General features: G+C 41.9%; 1 protein-coding gene across 5 annotated transcripts in view; it reads left to right on the forward strand.

The window, feature by feature from the left end:
* The first annotated feature begins 9777 nt into the window (after positions 1-9777).
* Positions 9778-20568, forward strand: part of TLE4 (TLE family member 4, transcriptional corepressor) — a 150640-nt gene continuing 139849 nt past the window's right edge. For all 5 annotated transcript variants that reach the window (XM_029203682.1, XM_029203683.1, XM_029203687.1 and 2 more), the window contains exons 1-4: positions 9778-10866; positions 11688-11785; positions 12878-12941; positions 14138-14182. In XM_029203682.1, the coding sequence (XP_029059515.1) occupies positions 10822-10866; positions 11688-11785; positions 12878-12941; positions 14138-14182 (252 nt within the window). In that variant the 5' untranslated portion in view covers positions 9778-10821. The remainder of the gene's footprint in view (positions 10867-11687; positions 11786-12877; positions 12942-14137; positions 14183-20568) is intronic.

Raw genomic sequence — 20568 nt, forward strand, 5'->3', positions numbered from 1 at the left:
TGAAAATACGTGTACATGAAATGAGTGAATGATTTATGTGTGTAACCTAGGTTCCTGTCCAAAGAACGTCGGCCCCATGAAGATGGAGACATCATCTAACCACTACTAACCTTCCTCTCTCACCTCCTTCTCTCCACAGCCCCTCCACAGCAAGAGGAATAAGCTATGTGCTTTTTGTTTCTTGTCATTTCCTCCTCCTGCTACCCCAGGGCAGTAAGCTTCACCACCTAGCTTCCCCTCACCATGGAAGAAACTCATCTACTCAGTCCTGCCTAGCTCTTGATGAGATGATAAAACGAATTTGCAAAGTCTTTTCTGTTTTAACAAAGCTTGGCTTTCAAGACTACAGTGACTTGTGACAAAAAATCCTTTTTTTTTGGATATCAGAAATTGAATTCTAGCTTTTTTTCCCCCTTTTCGAACCATTTCTATAAAAATCCTCAACTTCTGGGAGGCATGCTTTTTGGATGCCCCTGCCAGAATGGGGAGGAGCTAAGTTTAAGAAAATACAGAATAAAATCAAGCACATCAAAATATTACTATAGGGCTTCCCTGGTGGCTCAGTGGTTGAGAGTCCGACTGCCGATTTAGGGGACACGGGTTCGTGCCCTGGTCCGGGAAGATCCCACATGCCGCGGAGCGGCTGGGCCCGTGAGCCATGGCCGCTGAGCCTGTGTGTCAGGAGCCTGTGCTCCGCAGCGGGAGAGGCCACAACAGTGAGAGGCCCGCGTACTGCCAAAAAAAAAAAAAAAAAAAATATATATATATATATATATATTACTATAAATTAACCTGTTTCATTTTCATCTTCCCATAAGGCCTAGCATGAAGCAATGAGCAAAATTGAATATGCAGTAAATTCTAGTAGAAAAACAAAGAATGAAGATATTTTACTTGTTCCCACAGCCCCTTCTTGTGAATACCTCTGAAAGTAGAATTTGTATCATTGATTTTTGGGGCAATTTCCCATCAAAAAACTAAATTAGATCATTTTTCAAGAGACCCACCATGGATGTTGACTTAGTAGTTGACCTCTTTGCCATTTCCAAATTGATAATCTCTCCCCCACCAAAAATAATCCTGGAGCCTTGTACACTTTTGTACTTCTTTGTGTTGCAATCTTTGGATGAACAGTAAATATTTGCTTCTTTTTGCTATTCTGTTGTTAGTATCCCATAGACGGAAAAGAGGTTACACGTGAAAATTGTTATTATCTTGTATAAATGTGACTTTTTAAGTATTATTTCAGAGCAGGCCAAAAGAGAAATTCCAGGGGCAGGACCTGCTGTAATGTAGGGGTTTTGTGCTGCTATTGAAGCTTTTTCTTCCTAGCTTTCTTTAAAACGAAACTTTATTGAGATGGCTGGTGTGGTAAGAGGAGTAGTTTCTCTGGCCAGGTCTTAGCTGGCTGTACAAGGAACAACCATCTCTAAGGGCCCTTCTCCTGGCTAGCCTGTCCCAAGACACTGCCAACAGATCTAAATATAAACATAAAGTAATTGGCAGGTCAAGAGTTGATAGTACTAGAAGAATACAAACGAGATCACGATATGATTGCATTTACTTGTAAACAGGCAGCTGAAAGTGAAAAATTTACAGAATCACCTGGACTTTTTCCTTCATCATTTTGTTCACCAAAACCTCATTATTTCTCTTTTTTCAGTTGCAGTGTTATAATCACATAACTGTCATTTAAAATATGATTTAAGGGAAACCATCATATTTTTTTAAATACACATTTTGAAGTGTGATTTTTTACTATATTCATGGCAAAACTGTGTGTGTGTGTGTGTGTGTGTGTGCAGCACTAAATCTCTAGTACACTTGACTTTAATATGGAAGTCATCAAAAGTGGACGTGAGTGAATGTTCCTGAAATTCACATTACAGAAGTTTCTTTTGGATACCGATGGTGAGCTTTAGCTATGATCAGTTTTGCAAACTGATCTTTAGGACCCTAAAATGAATGAAACGTTTTTAGTTAAAAGATATTTGCATGTATTGGAGGGATTGTTGAAGGTGGAACTTTTTTTTTAAATAGAAACTAACTATTAAGGGCTTTCTCTAGCTATAAGTATGAAACAATGTTTCCTCATCAGTTTTTCCTTCTGTTTGCAATCACTCCTATGCCTTACCCTGAGTAGAATTTCGCCCCAGCAGGTTAATAGGCTGCAACACACAAAAAGGGCCAGTGAATCTGTTTGTTACAGTCTACTTACTAAAGCTGTGGCTACAATACTCCAGTGCTGCAGTCAGTGAAAAGGCATCGTCCAAATACAATCCAAGGAAAATGCAAGCTGATACAGCACAAAGATGCTTTGTTTAAGAATGGCAGAAATTTCCAGCAACTATCTGGAAAAAAAAAAAATGCAGGATGGGAGGGAATGTAATCAAATAACAAAACAAACCCAAACTAAAAGAGAATCTTTATAAACCAGCACAAGGACACTTTGTTTTTAAGTGCACACAATGAATTTTAAAGATCTTTGTTCAGAAGGGAAATAAAGTATTATGAAGGACTGACACATTTGATGGATGGATGGTTTCTGAAAAACCACATTATCAATTACTTTTTCCTTGTTTGGCTCCAGTCCAGTAATTTTTATTTGAACAAGCCACATGCTAGCATGGTTTTGATTGCAGGAAGTGACTGGTTGTTGTTAAAGACTACTATTTCACTGATGAGCTTATCTCTTCCTCCCCCTCCCCGTTCTGATGGGACTCTGATATGAAAGGCACAGCTTCAGTTGTTATAAACAGAGTCAGGGATTGTTTGAGAGACCCACCCGTGTTTTGCTTTCAGCCTTCTGTGGTACAATACGGACAATGTATTCAGCAGTGCTTCAGAAAACAAACGAATTTGGCTTATTTCTGTCTTTGACTTTGATATGAAATTTTGATTTTTTTCTGACATTCAAAGCTCTCATAAATCTGAGTTTGCTAGCAAAAAACAGTTCTGAATATGGTATATATATATGTGTGTGTGTGTGTGTGTGTGTGTGTTTTTACATAAGACTACTATCTCAAGTGAACCTTGCTGAGAAAAAAGAATCTTTATGAAACAGTCAACCTAAAATGTATCACGGATCTTCTCAAACAATACAGTGCCCTGTTCTTACTTCACGTATTTTTCATCTAATCAAAACAAGTACATTAGAACATTGTTTATTGGCCTAAACATAAGAAATATAGCTAATTAAACTATATTATTAGGTAATTATCAATTTTCCTCTGTAATTAAAGAAAGATTTGGGAGCAGCCATCAGTGGACAGGAAATTATCTATGAAATCAACTGTTGATAACTCATGGTGTGTGTATGTCTGTGTGTATCTGCTATTCATGATAACTTCCTTTATGATTAGAGTTTTTGCATGTTACCATGCCTGAAACTTCAAATATTTCTAAATTCCCAGGGTAGTATGTTGACAATAGACTCTGGATAGTTACGTGATAGTTCCTTGTTCTATATTTTAAACATTAATTTTAGTGACTATTTCCTCTGGTGAGAATTAAAAAATAAAAGATATAAAATAAAAAGATGGACTTAGAGACTGGGTCATTTGATTATTCATCAGAACATGAAAACAATTTTAATGAATTAGGATTTAATCTGCTCAATGGAGGAAATATAAATTTAGCAACCATTTGCTGATTCACTTGTTCCTATCAAAATTCTCCTAAAGAAGATCCCATAGCATAGCAAGATTTATAAAATTTATTATTAGCCACAACTTACTCCCTAACCCTAACCCTTACCCTGTTTACTATTATAAAACAAAATGAAGAAAACAAAATGAAAAAAGATATTTTATATCAAAATTATGTATCATACTTTTGATATAGGAGTATAAATGTCATACTCCTTTCTGACCTAGAAAAGGATGGTTTGAAAACAGCAGAAAAGAAAACAAAACAACACTTCTAGAGAAACAGTCCTGGATTTGAATATTACTCTGCAATTTGCAGGCTGGGTGGATTTATGCAAGTCTGGGAACCTGTCCAATAGTCCGTGGGCTCACCTTTAAGATGAAGATGAGATGGAGATTAAGGCATCGAGGTAGATTATTTATATGACAATGTCTGGCACACTTAGTAAATGTTAGCTACCAGTGGGCTTGATTACATGAACCTAGCTGTGAAATAAATGCAAGTCCTTCCTAGAACATACTAGAAGGCCATGAGGCAAGGTTCATAAGAGAAATTACAGGCTTTCTAGCCCCCTAAGTCTTGACCCTCAAAATCTTAAAAACAAAATTACACATCCCTTTTTATCACTATTTAAATTTCCAGTTGAATTGACTAATTAGTACTTTATTTGGCAGTTCCTTCTCCCTAAGCTATGACTTTGTATATATCTGGTTTTAATAATTAGTAAAGTTCTAGTTGTGCATGCAGTAGCTTTACAGATAATAAAAATTTAATTAAACTTACTTTGATGCAACTTTGATTATAAATTTTCCTAAGCATTGCATAAATAATTCAAAAATGTATGTGACTAACATACCTCATTCAACAAAAAGTGAATTTTCAAAACTAAGTGTCAAATATGGTTGTTTGTGTTAGGCTATTGTAAACACCCTGCCCTCAAATGGATAGAAAATGTACAGTTAGGCTATTTTTTGCCAGTGCAGTTTTTACTATCTAGTGTTTTTATATCTTTGAGTAGATTTCTGAATCTGACTAGTTCTTATAACATGATTCACATGTTTACTGTTTTGGGAGCAAGTTGTTAGAGAACACTGATTGCTGCAAAGCAATCTAAATGTTATAAAAATGTTTCTAAATACAATTTGCAATAAATATTTGACAATTCTTTATTTCACATTTTCAATGTCTTATTAAAATATACATGACAATTACCATCATAATAAATCATTTTCTACACGATAAATTATATGTCTTAAAATTTTCAAACAAGATGAAATCCTCCCAGGACTTAAAAACAAACTGTTTCCTTTCAAGAAAGCATAAGCACCAAATTGCTTAAGCCTGTAAAGGAAAAATAGTCTATGCTACTGTTTAAATCCTTGATGAACGTCATTCCTGGAGATTATAAGATTATTCCAGCATGGCTTCCCTTTTAAAAGCCTTAATTTCTCTTTAAATTCTCTATGGATAAATTCTAAAAAGTGCCTCAGTTTGGATTATAAACTTAGAATGGAGAACGAGTGAGCAAAAATTGTCAGATTCAGAAATCAGCCCTAAGCTACAAAAACACTGCACAGTAGTAACTGTGCTGGGGAAAGGTATGCCAATCATGCTATTGGTAACTGCTGTGATACGAGGGGAGATGAGCAAGGAACATGGCTAGACTGAACAATGGCTGGGTGGCGACTACAATTGAGCAGTTCAAGGGGCAGCTCTAGTGGAGTGGAAACAAGTGGAATCTGAAAGCTCAGGTTTGATTCCCAACTTGCTTGTTTACTAGCTGTATAACTTTCAAGAGGCCATTGGTTTCTCTGAACATCAGCTTCCTGGTCTGTAAAATGGGATTTTAATACCCATCCATCCTATCTCTCGCTACCTTTGCATACTACCAGATGTAATAATATGTGGCAGCCCTAGGCAAACCCTTGTGGTCCATACAGAGATAAGGTATCAGATGGTCTCTCATGCGGAGCTATTTAATAAAACTCTATAATTAAATCATTCAAATCTTGTTCTATATAAAACCAAGCAGCGAAGGCGGGGGTGTCTCCATGAATGAAAATTTCCCAGAATATCACAGTCTTTTCTAAAAGTAGTAGTGCATTGGATCAGATATTACACTGTGAATGATGGCTCATTCACACTATTTTACAAGGATGTCTTGTAAAAAGAGAGTCATGTGATTTACCAGAAGTGTTCCAGGCTACATAACGTTGAAGACAAGTCCTGAATTGAATTATAGCAGTGGGAGCCCACAGACTAGCATTAAGATTATAGACCCTTACGGTTTTGCTCACTTTACAAGACAACTGATCAATTTTCAACAAAATGTGTCTGCTTCCACTTTCCCTAAATAATATTCATTCCAGAAGTTCATTTCTTGGGAAGAGGGAAAGAAGAGGTGATCAAGCTTAGCAGATGATCCTGAATCCAAATCTATTCTATATGACCAATGCAAGTCCCAAATTATAAAATATTTTTCGAGCTGCAAATGTTTGCATTTAGAACAGAGGGATCATACCTCCTTTATGGAGGAGAAATCAGAAAGGTTAAAAGAGTAGGCAAAGTTAACGAGATCATGGTTAATTGTGAATTTTCACAGTTCCAGTGAAAATAATACTAGTCTTTCATGAATTATTTTCTCGTACAAAGCAGTATGGTATTTAGTTATACTTTCCTACACCTACCCCATTCCCATGCCACCCATTTCAGGAAGTAAATCCGTAGTTTTTCTCCTGTAATATCTACCCTGCAAGCTGTTGTGATAGTTAGCATAAGTGGGAGCCTGTGTGAAGGTGTGGCAAGAGCAGCTGAATAGGTGTGAACCCTGCTGTTGTGAAAAGTAAAAGGACTCGTGCTTAAAGGGCCCAGATCCATTTTCACAGAGCAGGCAAAGAGCATGGATACATTTGGAACTGAGAGGCAATAAATCAAAAATAGCCACATTTGCTGCTAAATTCCCTTATCCTGGCACATATTAGGTGTTCAATAAATATTTGATGGAGGAATAAATTATTTACAGCATATAACCTAAGGGGAAACAATATGTTTGCTTTGCATGTCACTTTAAGATTGAAAGCCCCAAGCTTAGTTTCCAACCTGAATGCTGCTTTGGAGTCCCCCCCCACACCCGGACCCCACCAAGGCCCAACAGTGAGGTAGGGATAGGACAAGCCCTCAAGTGACATCACAGCTTTGCTCAACAGTTTGGGAGAACTGCAATGAGAGAAGAGAAGACACTTTCTGTGTTGGGACCCCAGGCTGGGCTATGGGTTGCTTCACTTGGCATCCTTCCGAGACATCCCTGTGAATTATGTAGATCTGCCACATGGTCAAAATGTGAAACATATCCAAGTGCTGTATTTTAAAATTGTACTCAATAAAAAATAAACAACCTTATTTCTCCAACCACTCTTCTGTTGATACAAACTGTCAAGAGAGATTAGGAAGAAAGGTCCCTAATACAAGTATTTGATACTTCCTAACAGAGCATAGTTTCCCCTTTGTCCACTGACCCTTTCAATAGCTCTTCAGGTTCTATTATCAGGATTCTCATTCCCTGTCCTGGGAAATAACTGCATAGCATTTCCATAAATATGGCCCAAATGATGCTAAAGCTTTCTGTATTGACACAGCATGGCTTTCACTCATTAATGCCGTCAACAAATATTTACTGAGCACCAAGTATGTGTCAGACATCATTCTAGGCATTTGGAGTGAGGCTGTGAACATAACCAGGTCCCTGTTCTCATGGAACTTGCTAACATTCTGGCCAGAACGGGTAACGTAGAACCTCCTACAGAGGTGGGTAATTTAACAAACTATTGAAAAGCTCCAGTGGGAGCAAATAGCCAACCCTAGAATAGTTGCTGGTGTTCTTAGAAGATTCACTGTCCTAGTGTAGAAACTGTATCGCCCAAGACTTCTAATTTTTGGTTTCTGGGAATGTTTCAAAACAGTGCAGTCCAATACAAATATGTGAGCGACATAAGGTAACTTAAAATTTTCTAGCATCTGGGTTAAAAAGGTAAAAATAAAAAGACAATTAATTTTAGTAATATATTTTGTCTAACCAATTATATTCAAAATATTGGAATTTCAACGTGATATTATTATTAATTATTGAGCTATTTCACATTTTTTGTACTCACTCTTCAAAGTCGGTGTGTATGTGTACTTACAGAGCATCTCATTTTGGACTGGCCACATTTCAAGTACCAAAAAGCCATGTGTGTCTAGGTATTGGACAGAGGAAGTTCAGAAAACTGCCCGTGGAGTCTTTCATTCTCTTATTTTGGGGGTGGATGGGAAGATATATGCTGAATTGAAACATTCTGTGAACTCCAGTTCCAGGATTTTAGTAAACAAATTAGAGGAAGGTGAAGACCATCATAGCCGTCCTTAGAACCAGCCCTTCAAAGTGCCCAGCACAGAGAGAGGCCCATAGAATGTGCTAGGCTGTACAGTAAGTCATTGTTCGATTCGTCCACTGAGGCAAGGGTTATCATTAAGAAGGGTTTTTCACGAATGCTGAGATATCTCGGCCAACGTCTCAAGTTAGAGTAAGCAAAAAACACTCATAAATACACACCCAAAACTCAGACCATTAGGTTAGCCAACCCCCGACTTTATCTGAATTCCTCCTGCCCGCTCCCCCGCGCCCCCGGCCATAAAAATGGTGAGAGGCAAGCTAGGAAAGTTGCGAGCCGAGCCGTGCAGCTTCCCCTTAAACCGGGGAGCTGCCCCCGGCTGGACGAGGACTAGGGCTGGATACACTGCCTGCCCCAGGCTATTCCTTCTTGCCATCAAGTCCACTCTCACCTCTTTAACCACTACCACAGGGATGTCCCTCCCTCAGGCTCTGCCCCCCGGACCGCCCCCACCTTTCCAACCCTAGTGCCCCGCCGTGGCCGACCCGCCATCTCTCGTGCCCCGCGTGGCTTCCTGCCAGTTTCAACCGCGACAAACTCGACTTGCTCCTCCAAAAAGCGGGATAAATGAGGGGCGGTCTTCGTCCTTCTGGTACGGGGGAGGGAGCATCTCGGGGCGTGGAGGGCAGTTTTCTTCCTTGTGCGGGGGGCCAGCACCTAGATGATACTGTTTTCGCGCGGAGCGACTGACCGTCTCTGGGGTACAGGTGGCTCTCTCGACAAAGTTTCAGACCCCTGCCCCCCGGGCCTCCAGCCCCACCCCGAAACTCCAAGGTTACGCCCCCGCGACCCCGGGTCAGAGCGTCTTGGGGAGCTTCCATGCAGAGTTGCTTGGGGGAGGCGGTCCCGCTTCGGGGTTAAACTGCAATCACAGCTCCCTCTGGGCTCGGGGAGGCGCCCACCCCCACCCCCGCGTCCCCGCCCCTCACCCGGGTCAGCGTCTCGCAGCTCAGTCTCCGGCTCTAAACAAGAACAGGGGCCCGAATCCGCGTTCACACGGAAAATTATGCCGGCTCCAGCGGCGCGTAAAATTCATGTGAACCGAACGAAGTGGGATCGGCGTGATCCTCCCTTTCTTGTCTCAACAGGGGTTTCGCAGCGTTACACAAGGCCGAGCTTGTCTCTTTAAGGAGACATTGGACCCTAATTAGTCCGCATTCCTGGCGCGGCTCGGAGCAAGGGGCCGAGGGTGCTTGGGTTGGAGGGGAGCGGCTGGGAGGACGAGACTCGGAAGGAGATCTTCTGACTAGCCTCTAGTCTCACCGCCCCTCCCCCCCTTTATTTTGCCGCCACCATCGCTACCAACACCCAGTTCTGAAGATGCAGCCAGGGCAGCAGCAACAGCAGCAGTAGTCACCGCTGCTCCCATGCCCACGTTACTTTGATTGACAGCCGAACAAATGTTTCCCAGGTTCGAACGCTCGCGCTAAGGAACTTCAGCCAAGGCGAAGCTCCGCCTTGGGCGGGCCATCTCCGCCCCGCCTCCGCTAACCCCGTCCTGTTCCATTCATTGGTCCGAGCCACCGACGACGCCCGGCCCCCACGTGGGTTCCAGCCTGGCCGGCTCCTCCCCGCTAGCTCGCCATTTGTCAGCAATGAAATGATGGGCAGTAACACAGACGGCGATTAATGTTCAGCCATCTCTGATTGGTTGTTGGAGACGCCTACTGCGCCGGGGTGGGCGGGGCGCTTGAAAAATCTCCCCAGAGCGGTCGCGTGGCCGGCCGGTGATTGTAGTCAATCTGGCCGAATCCTCAGCCGCGGTCGCCGGGGGTGGACTACATCTCCCGGGATGCTCCGCGGTCCCACCGCGGACGGTTGTGAATATGTATCAGAATGTTAATGATTAGCTGCTGCTAAATTTGGTCAAAGAAGTCACCTACACAGAGCGTGTTGTTAGAGCTGTTCTGAGCGGGTGTTTGAGCTGTTGGCTGCTTTCTTTCCCCTCTCTCACACACTTGTATATTATTTTGAGGTGCTGTTCGCAGAGTTTGAAAAGAGAGAGAATTAAAAAAAAAAGCCGCAAGCGTTCCACTCTCTTTTATTTTTATAATCCCATTCAATTTGGGGTTAAAAAAAAGACGAGAAAACAGGAAGGAAGAAAAATAAGGAAATGAGATGTGGTAAAAGAAGCTAAAAGGTGCCTTTTAAAAGATCGTTGCTGTGAGGTGAAAAAAAATCTCCAGAGAAACCAAAAAGCACCGCCGAGACCTCTTCCGAACCAAAGGAGTTTGTGTTTGCTTTTAGGAAAGAAGAGAGAGATCATTCATTTGGAGGAATAACAACCAATTAAAAGGCAAATAAAAAAAGTTTGGAGTGGGACGTCGAGCGAGCCAGCGAGCGAGCGGGTGGCGCTGCCGGCGGGCGCTGGGGCGCGGAGCTCTCACTCTCCCCGCCCGGGTGAGCGGCGCGGCCGCGGCGCCGGGCTCGGCGGGCACGCCTCGGCGGACCGAACGTCGGAGCGTTGCCGCGGGAGACGCGCGCCGGACAATGCCCGCGGCGGGCCAGTGACGCCCGCGGGGAATGCGGAGCGGCCCGGCTTCCCGCACCCAGCCGCCGCCGCCGCCGCGCGTTTCTGCCGCCCGCGTCACGCGAGACCCGGCGGGGGCCGGGACCGCCCGAGCCGCCCCTCGGACCCGGCCGGCCGCCTCCGCCACCGCCGCCTTCGCCTCCTCCTTCTCGGGGCCATTAAAGCCAATGAGCCGCGCGCCTCTGCTTAGCGCAGCCAACTAAATCGGTTTGGATGATTCGCGACCTGAGCAAGATGTACCCGCAGACCAGACACCCGGTGAGTGCGGGCGGCGGGGGCGCTGGCTCGCCCGGCGCCGGGAGATTCTCCGCGTCGCCTTCTGCGCGCCGAGTTGTGTCTTTGGCCGGAGGGGCGTGGAGGTCGGCCCGAACCCCGCGCCCCGCTCGGGGAGTCGCCCGCCACTCCTCCGCCTCCACTCCTCCCGGGCACTGGGGCACTTTCGGAGAGGGGGTGCGGAGAAGCAATTGAGTTGTAGCCATTTTCTTATTGTTGTCTTTGAAGCCCTTGGAAGCCGCGCGGAGCCGTTTGCCGTCCCCGCGCCGCGACTCCTGGAGGAGGGGTGGCGAGCGATGGAGGAGGCGCGACTCCGTGCCGGGGCGGGGAGGGCGCCCTCGGCGGCGGCGCGGCGGGTCCGGCGGCGGCTCCTGAGTGCGGGACGCCGGCCCCTCGCGTCGTGGGCCCCGGGGATCAGCGAGCCAGCCGGCCAGCCGTGCCCCTTCCCCCGACCTGTCCGCGGCCGGACGCCATGGCGCGCGTCCCCCCGACGGGCCAGTTTCGATTCCGGGTGGGGAGACGGTGGGCGAGGCGCGCCGGCTCCTGGGCGCCCGCCGTTGACGTGGGAGGGGAGCGGGGTCTCGAACTTGCGGGGTCCGGGGCGGGCACGGGGACGCGGGGGCCCGGGGCTAGCCCGCAAGCGGCTTCCGCTGGGCTGTGCGGCCGGGGGAGGGGGCGGGAGGAGAGTTTTAATCTGCCTGCGCCATGACCCCCCTCCTCCTCCCCCAGCGCCGCGTGGTTTTCTCTCCATCTCTGCGCCTCGCTTGTGCTGTGGGCTAATCAAATATTTTATTGTTGTTCTTTAGGCACCGCATCAGCCTGCTCAACCCTTTAAATTTACAATTTCCGAGTCCTGTGATCGGATTAAGGAAGAGTTTCAGTTTTTACAGGCTCAATACCACAGGTAACGATATTGACTTTAGCTGATCCTCCTATTTGCTTAGCTCTTGTCTTCCCCCCACATACACACACAGCCCCCCTCCTTTTTTTTTTTTTTTTTTGGCCACCACAAAGGTATTATCGTCTTTCCTTGTGGGCAGAAAAGGCAAGTCAAGGCCTCTTTTCTTCAGGCAGGTGTAAAGAAATTAAGCGTTTCGTCCTTTTCCTGTAAATTAAAAAAAAAAAAAGGCCGAGCAATCGAAACTGGGGAGACTTGGAAAACGCTGAGGCCAGACTTTCGATATTGATTTATTGGGGCCAGGAGAATGGAAGGTTGGGAAGGTTCTGGGGCCTTTTGACTTCCTTGGTTCTTTATTAATTACAGCGGGCTTGATTCCTTCTTACTTCTTTCTGCCCTTCTGCTGAAATACCAAGAGCCCAGAACCATGGGAAGTCGCCAAGTAGGCGATTTCATTACTTATATGCTGAAAAGATGTTTTCGTCTTAAGAGACAATCATTAGACCTTAGAGTGCCTTTGAAATATTTTTCTTTCGCTGAATTTTCAATGACGTGTAATTCTTACTTCATAAATGCTGGAACCAAAACAAGGCACTGAACCCCATTCACGCCTTGCCCCTGGGTGGTGGTATTCAACCTGTCTGTGTTTTGGAGGGAAAAAAATAAGACATCGTTCACAAGACATGCTTGATTCATATTTTTATTAATCTCTTCGTGGAACATTAAAGAAAAAAACTCCCTTGTGACAGTTTGGGGGACTTATTAGTGTTTGGAAATATAGGCATTATTGATGTTTATTTCCTCGTTCTTAAGTGAATTTAGTGAATATTCATTTCTGGATGAGATTATGGAGTTAAATTGGCTAGAGGGTTTTTTCTTAAAACAAACAAAAACCCCACATTTGATCCTTGTTGAAAGGGCAAGCCCAGGCTGGTTCCACTCACCCTTTTCTCTCCTGCCTGTTTTTCAGTAATGAGGGTGGTATTTAAGATAGTTGATTTGGCGTTTTGTAGGTGATGATTTAGAGGAGGGAGTGTGTATTTGAAAGATGTAAGGCAAGATCTGCGTTGTACTTAGATTTCCTTATTTCTTGAACAGCCTGAAGCTGGAATGTGAGAAACTTGCCAGTGAGAAGACAGAGATGCAGCGGCATTATGTGATGGTAAGAAAACTGTATCACAGATTCAAAGTGCCTATTAGTTTGGGCTACCAAAGCAAGAGTACGTTCAGATTGCTACAGGCTGCAGGATAGAGCACAGTCACAGTGCTAGTGCAGTTAAAGTTGTGAGAATGTGCCCATTAGCAACCTGTAATTCCAGGATGTTATAACTTGCCTCTGACAACCAGCTTCGATTTGAATTTTCAAAAACTTTAGGTGCATGGGGTATAATTTTCTGTGCTTTGTTTTTACAGATTGAAGAAACAACAACCTGATTGACATTTTGTTTAGTCACAGGCAAAATGTTTTTGTGTTAGTGGTTTTCTTTGTTGTTTTATTGCTCTTGCTCCAAACAATTTTAACCAGATAATTTTTCAGTAAACTGTTAAAATTTTAATGTATTTTATTTCTTTTAAAGAATAATGGGTAAGAAAAGACACCAGACATCTTTTCAAATTTTCCCTCCCTCCTCCTCCTGCCGCTCTGTGTGTTCCTAGTGTGTGTATTTGTGTGTTTTCAATTTCTATAGTGTTACATTGGTTTGAGGAGTGTTGTAGTCTCCTGTATAACTGATTTGTTCTGCCAGCATTTCTGTAATGCCAGTTATACTATATGTTTAAAACATTCAGGTCTGCTTTTTCAGAAGTATTACCAAGTGTATTCTTATGTTTGTTCATAAAGGCTCCAGAGTAACTCATTCATTTCCTATCAAGCCTTTTTTCTTTGAATGTATGAACATGAACAGTATGCTAAAAATGAGAAACGGAACTCTGAAGTAGCATCACCTCTTTGAACAGTTCTTGTCAAAGCGTCAGCATTTGTATGAGACACATTGTTTTTGTTATTTATTTGCCCGCTGTGCCTAGGAATTGGAGTCCATAGGGTACCAAATTTTCATCAGACCTTCGTGAGTCATCTGCTTGTGATGTATAAAGACCACTGGAGATGTTAAGAATGCTATGTTTGAACTTGATTTTCTTAGTTTTGTGAGTTATTGTCTTAGATTCTGTGTGTTAAGGTGGCTTCTAGTTTATTAGGCTAAAGATAGCGGTAGAGTGTTCTTCCTGATGTAGCAACATTAATAGGATGGATATTTTGGTTTAGGTGAGGCTTTTATGTTTGCTTGGGGACTCTTTGAACAAACTAGGGAAATTGTTTGATGAAAAGCATGAGATTAATTGCTTTTCCTTCTTTGACAGTATTATGAGATGTCCTATGGGTTGAATATAGAAATGCACAAGCAGGTAAGCTATCATTTCTTTATAAGCATTTTAAATGACAGTCAGTAATACTGTGCACTTTACAAAGGAAATTGTATGTTTTGCAGTTTTATTCTGCACATTTTTTTGTGGCTACCTGTATTTTACAAGACCATGTACTGGAGAGAATGCTATTTTTTCAGGTGTGGTTCCCCATCTTTTTTGCATATTATCCTCATTTTAATCATTTAAGAATGTGATATAAAGTGAATGCATATTAAACTTTGTACACTTTCAAAAGCAGGATGCTAATGTTTTAAAATGTTTTTTTCTTTTGAAAGAATTTATGTATTTTGGGCATTGCAAGCTTGTCTTATGAAAGCTTTTTTTGGAAAATATTAAGAAGTAAAATTGTAAATTGTGTGGAACTTTCCTTGGATTGGTGTGAAAGAATGGATAGAGGGTGAGCTGGGAGGATCAAAATGAAATCTCTGGAGCTACAAAAGAAATTGATGTAAATTCCTTGTACTGGTCCCCTGAGGCTACTTACTTGGGTTTTACCAGGAACTGTAACTGTTCCTTCCAGAATTTGTACAGAATACATGAGCCTGATAGGAGGATGTGATAAGGTTCAACGCTGGGTCTTGGGTCTTGAAATCTAGCAGTTAGTTCAGCCCAAAGGAAAAAAAAAAAGAAAAAAAAGAAAGAAAAAAGATAATGATTAGTCAGAAAGCATTGAGAGGTATGACTGAACCAGACTTTTTTTTGCAGGAGACTGAATAAAATGGTTTGGTTTAAGTTTCCTAGAAAGAAAAATAGCATATATGTATAAATATTGTTTGGCAATAATAATCCCTCTAGGAGGCATTTATTTTTAGTCATCTAGTGAAAGTGCTTCAGATCTGTCTTATCAACCATTTCAGAATAGTTGTGTTTATGTGTTTACCTGCTGGGAAAAGATGAGGGAAAACTTAGTGCTTTTCATCTCTTATTTATACTCATGGTGGATGTCATTACCTTCTAAGTTTAAAAAATATGAAATGTTCACATATTATTAGGCTCTTACTACTTATGGGTTCCTTTTTGGATATGGTTAATTATCACATACCTGAAACATACTCAGATCTTTAAAAGATGACAGTTAGACAGTAAAAGCAATCAGATAGACAGTATTTGAAAACAAAAAGTTGGAAGAACAAAAAAGTCGTCACACTGAGGACTTTATTTCAGATACTTTTTTTACTTCATGTGCTATTTGGTTACGTCAGTATTAACATTATAGTATCGTTGGCCGCATATTAAAATTCTTATTTTGGCATCCTTGTCATTTCTGTTTAGGTAAGTAATGTAAATACCTCCTGCTTAAACAAAATCCATCAAACTTATGGATGGGCTCCCCTTAGTTCTACCTTATAGGAATAAATTACATGAGAGAGATTGTTTGTTAATTATCCTCAATACATGTCATTTTAGGTCTGGATCTTGTACATATCTTTTTTTTTTTTTTGTCTTCATCCACCACCCAATACTAATTAGTGTCTTTTTAAAGATTGGACCAGATGATTAATGTCCCTTTCTTTCTTCTCCTGTATCTTATTATTTAATCATAACCACTTAGTTTTCAGATCTCCGTATACTGTTTACAGTTCTCAGAGACACAGAGCTTGTATGTATTTCTTTTAGGGGGCAGGGGGCGGTATGTGAGATCCCTTAATTTTACACATTTTATACTTCTGTAATTCTGTCATCTTCTTGTCCAGCTGGCCTCAAATGCCATCCATTTGAAATTGAAAATGGAGTACATTTTCCCTTTTTTTCTCTTGCTTTTAAATTCAATCATATCAAGAATCCTGAGGGCAGTTTATCACATTATGAAATACAGACAGCCTTGCAAACCACCTACTTATTATATTTTCTTTCTTTCCCCCCTTAAGCACAGAGGCATATCTGTCTTTATTTGTTTTCCTAGGCAGACAGCCTTGGTTCCTCTTGGCCTCTCTTCCAGATGCACTTGCTGGATACCCTCATAATGGAAAGCAGCAATAATGCAGGGAAGTTGCCCTGCGGCATAATTGGGCCTAGTTCTCAAGATCAGGTTAGGCTTATTCACTTATTAGATTTGTGTCTCTGAAGGGTTCAAGAGTAGGAGTCCCCGGAGTCCTTGGAAGTACCCTAGTAATTGGTGGCCCTGATATTTGAAACCTTTGTGTATTTTTTGGTTAATGCTTCTGTTCTTGGCTGCTGCCTGCCACAGAGTATTTATTTTTAGAGAAATTTTTCATTGGAACAGAAAATGATGGCTGTGATGGAGTCATGACTGTGTGACTTAGCAAATTGATAAAAGGACAGAAGCACAGAGCAGTGACAAGCAGGCTGGGGGGGGGTCCAGTATCATGGTCCCTCCCCTTTCTGTATGATACTCGTTGTCAGTCACCCTGTGCTGGTTCTGTTAGACGACTGTAAAGTGAAACCTATGGGGAATTTGTCATTCTGAAATGAAAGCTAATGTAATTAGTACCAATTAAAGTACATTCAGTAAATTGGATTTAATCTTAATTAAGCCTGCATAATGTTGCCAATTTTTAACAATTATGTTTGAGAACATAATTAATTTAAATTTTGGTAACTGAGTAAATAGCATTAGTCTGGTAGAATTAGTTGATTTTTTTTTAAAGGGGAGCTCAGTGACATGACATGGAATTAGAGCATAAAATATGAATATAATTTCTGATAATCTTTAGTAGGATCGATAGAGCTGAGCAGATAAAGCTGGGGAAAAACCCAGAAAGGTTAAAGTGGAGTGTTCTAGACTATAAAGTGAATTAATGCTTTGCCACTGTCTTAAGTTCTAGCATGAAAGTGAAGATGACAAATGGGACATGGTTAGAAATGGCATGCGTTTCATTGTGATATCTTCATAATGGGATTTTTTTAAATGAAAGAACATTGGCCTTTACTCCTTAAGGATTTCCATCTAAGTTGGGTTTTTTTTGTTTTTTGTTTTGGCTGGGACAGGTGGCCCGTGGTTTAGTTGTTACTTTTTTTTTTTTTTTTTCCCTCTGCTGATTGTTCTTTATAAATACAGTGTGGCTTCTAAATGGGTCAGTGACCGTCGGCAGAACAGGGTGATGCATGCAGTTGATAACATTGCTAAGTGCTGCTTGTTCCCATCCTTCACTCGTAATGCTGTAATTAAAGAAGACTGCCCTGATTTAATTTGATTTAATCTGGTAGCGGCAGTTACCACTTTAAAAAGTGAATATTGGATGTAGATTAGGAACAATGGGTATGTAAATTCGACCTATAAGTGTATGTATACAATTATTTATTTTTTTCAAATCAGAGCAAGAGAACTCCTGTTTCACTACAAGCCATGTAAATTTTATTATGAGACTTGGGCCACAACCATTTGAGTGCTGCTAAAATATTAATTGAATAGAAATGAAAGGGCCTTGCCAACTGACAGGATATCATAATCATAGCCTCTCTGGTCGATGGTAAATGATGATAAATGACATTAGGAACCTTTTAGCAAACTGTAATAACTACAGGGAGGGAAGCAGTATGGATTTGCATTATATCTGATACCCTCTACTACCAAGTGGATTGCCAATACTGCTTGTTTAGCATTTTCTAAGGGCAATAGGATATTGATTTCTGACTTACAAGGAACAGCTCTATTTTCACCATTGAAAAGTATTGCAGGTTGTTAAGAAGAAATTGACTTGAAGAGGCCGACTGCTGCCCATCATGGAGCAAATAAAGCAAAACTGCCGAAGCATGGTGGAGCAGCGAGAGGGGGCCCTCAGCAATTTGTTGCTATTAATTTACCATGCTCGACAGCAAATCAATCGGCATCTACTTCATCTGCTGGAGAAAATGCTGTCCAGGGCAGATAAAAGGCTCGGCATGGTACAGAGAATAGACTGGATTGGCCAAAAGGAGGCTCCAGTTAATGTGTAAATAAGTGAAATCAAGGCCACAGTTGCAGAGGAAGCTGTTGTTAATTAGGTTGGTGAACTATTTTAGAAAGCAGCCGAGGATTTGGAGAGTAAAAAGAGATTTATTGAGGTTGAAGTAATATACGACTGGCATGGCATTCCAGCCTTGAGTGTACTTGATTCTAGGGTGCAGTAAATTTATTTGGGGACAGTGCTTGCAGTGGAAGTCAATTTGTTTAGAGTTGTGTTTAGACCAGATTTCCCATAAGAAAACTGTTTTTTGGAGCATTACTAATTTATTACACATCTCTTGTCTTAGATGGTATATGCTTGGATATGGAGGAGTAGATGTAGGAGTAGGTGTTTGAGAAGATAGGCAAAAAGGTGACTTGTATTCTTAGGCAGTGACTGTTTTTTTCAGGAATGGATGTGATTGAACTCTTGTGTGATGATGAAAGTGAATTATCGAAGGTGGGAAGTTCTAGCTGAAAGTAACTAATAAACCAGTGACAATTTTGCTGACAGAACTTTCTTTTGCTGTATAAAATTAGGAAATAATAATCTAGAGGGGCTGAACGGTGGTGGACACTGCTGGACTGGAAATTCTCAAACAGATTACAAGTGAAATCTTGATGATTGTGCAAAAAACTCCAGATACAATTAGAGCATGGGGAGGGGGTTGTGTTTTTATTTGTTTTTCATTAAGGTTTAAAGCCACCCTTTCTAATTTAAGATTACTTATCCTTCAATAGTATTCTGTAATTAACCAAATGGAGGTTATTGGTGGTAAATTTTCCCCTGCCTCTCTGATTTGAACATTTTGGGATGAGGGCCAACTTAAGTCCTATTTTGTAAGTCTAGATATATGTAGATTTTAATTAATTTTTTTCCAAAACAGAGGTTCTAGCATTAGGACAGTTGATACCAAGGGGCAGTGGCTTGGGCGGGACCCATGGAGCTGTCATTTTACATGTCACAGGACCTTCAAGAGAAGCTGATCTGGAGGAGGAAATTTAACCTGTCAGGGCATGTGCATAATTAGGAGCATTTTCTGGATCACATGGGTTTCCCCTTTTTCTCTTCTCGCATGTTGGGTTCTTAATTTTCTTTCTGAGGTTTTGTAGAATACCTGAAGATTTTTCACCTGAAGCAGTGTTTGTTGAGTGGAATTGGAATTTCCTTTCAGTGGACGTAAATGTTTATTACATATCTGGGTTGTGCTTACCACTGATCTGGGCCCATTGCCAAAATTCTTTAATTCTCACAAAGATCCTAAGAAAGGGATTATGTCTCATCAAAGGATGATTAAACAGAATCAGATCTGCACAAGGTGATACAGTTACTAGGTAGTGGACAGATGAATTTGCCTGGGAGGGTGTTTGCTGGGAGATGGATCTGCCCTGGGTTGGAGATTCAGGCCCCAGCTCATTTCTGGAGTGGAGAGCCCCTGGGAGGCTGGGCTAGTGCTTGGGTTTGTCCTTGAGCCACTGAACTTCAGGCTTATACCCAGACCCCTGCAGCTCTGCCTAGAGTCAGGGCCAGAAGGCTTGGCCCAGGACTCTCCATCCATACTACTGTCAGTGGGCAAGAGGGCGAAGGTCGCTTTCACTTGGAGTCTCCCACAAATGGGGCGAGGAGAGCTGCTTGTTTATCAAGATGAGTTTACTTCCTCCCTGGATAACCTATTTCTCATTTGTTTACAAACTTGCTTTTCCATTTAACTTTTATCTTTTCCTTGTGGCTTTTAAAACTGTGCCTGAAGACAACGGGCTGTTTGTTAATCACCGTCTTGTGGGTTTTTGAAGGGGGAAGCTGGGAGGGGAAAATGTGATGTTTTGTGGCCTCTTTGTAGTTCAGAAAGAGGTTCTTAGATGCAGGAAATTGCACACAACTCAAACTTTTAAATGAAGGCAAATGTTTTGCTTATACTGTTAAAAGGCTTTCTTTGCAGCATTCAAACAAAGGGATATTTCCTTTCTCACTGCCCCTTAATCCCTACTGGATATTGCTTATTTTTGTTTAGCTTATTTTATTTGCTGGGCAAAATTCTTTGTATCCTGAATAATATCATTTTGAGCCGGGTTGGCCTAGTGGACTGAGGGGTAAGATGCATCTTTTTAGGTGCAGTTCCAGCCTCGGTGAAGCCGAGATAGTGCAGGCACTGGCCCATTGTTCTCACATTCTTCATTTTGTCTTTCCTAGAATTTTACTTCTTTTTTTTTTTTTCTTTTTGTACTATAGAATAGATAAAGTCATTTGGGAATTAAGTGTTTCAAATGTGTATTGAGAAGTAATTTGCGTTTGTTTTTAGTGAGAACATTTTTATTTGACATGACACTGCAGAGCTGGTGAAAGGGGTGTAATTTTTAGAAGGTATTTTCCCTTGATCCCTCCCCATACCTCCTCTTAAAAAACTCTAGCTCTTTAGCTGCGGTGGCGGATCCACTGGTCCTGTGGCTAAGTTAGGATCAGTTTTGTGAGCTGGGCTGT

This window comes from Monodon monoceros, unplaced genomic scaffold (genome assembly GCF_005190385.1).
Source record: "Monodon monoceros isolate NGI ecotype Baffin Bay Population unplaced genomic scaffold, NGI_Narwhal_1 Super_Scaffold_5, whole genome shotgun sequence".
NCBI lineage: Eukaryota > Metazoa > Chordata > Mammalia > Artiodactyla > Monodontidae > Monodon > Monodon monoceros.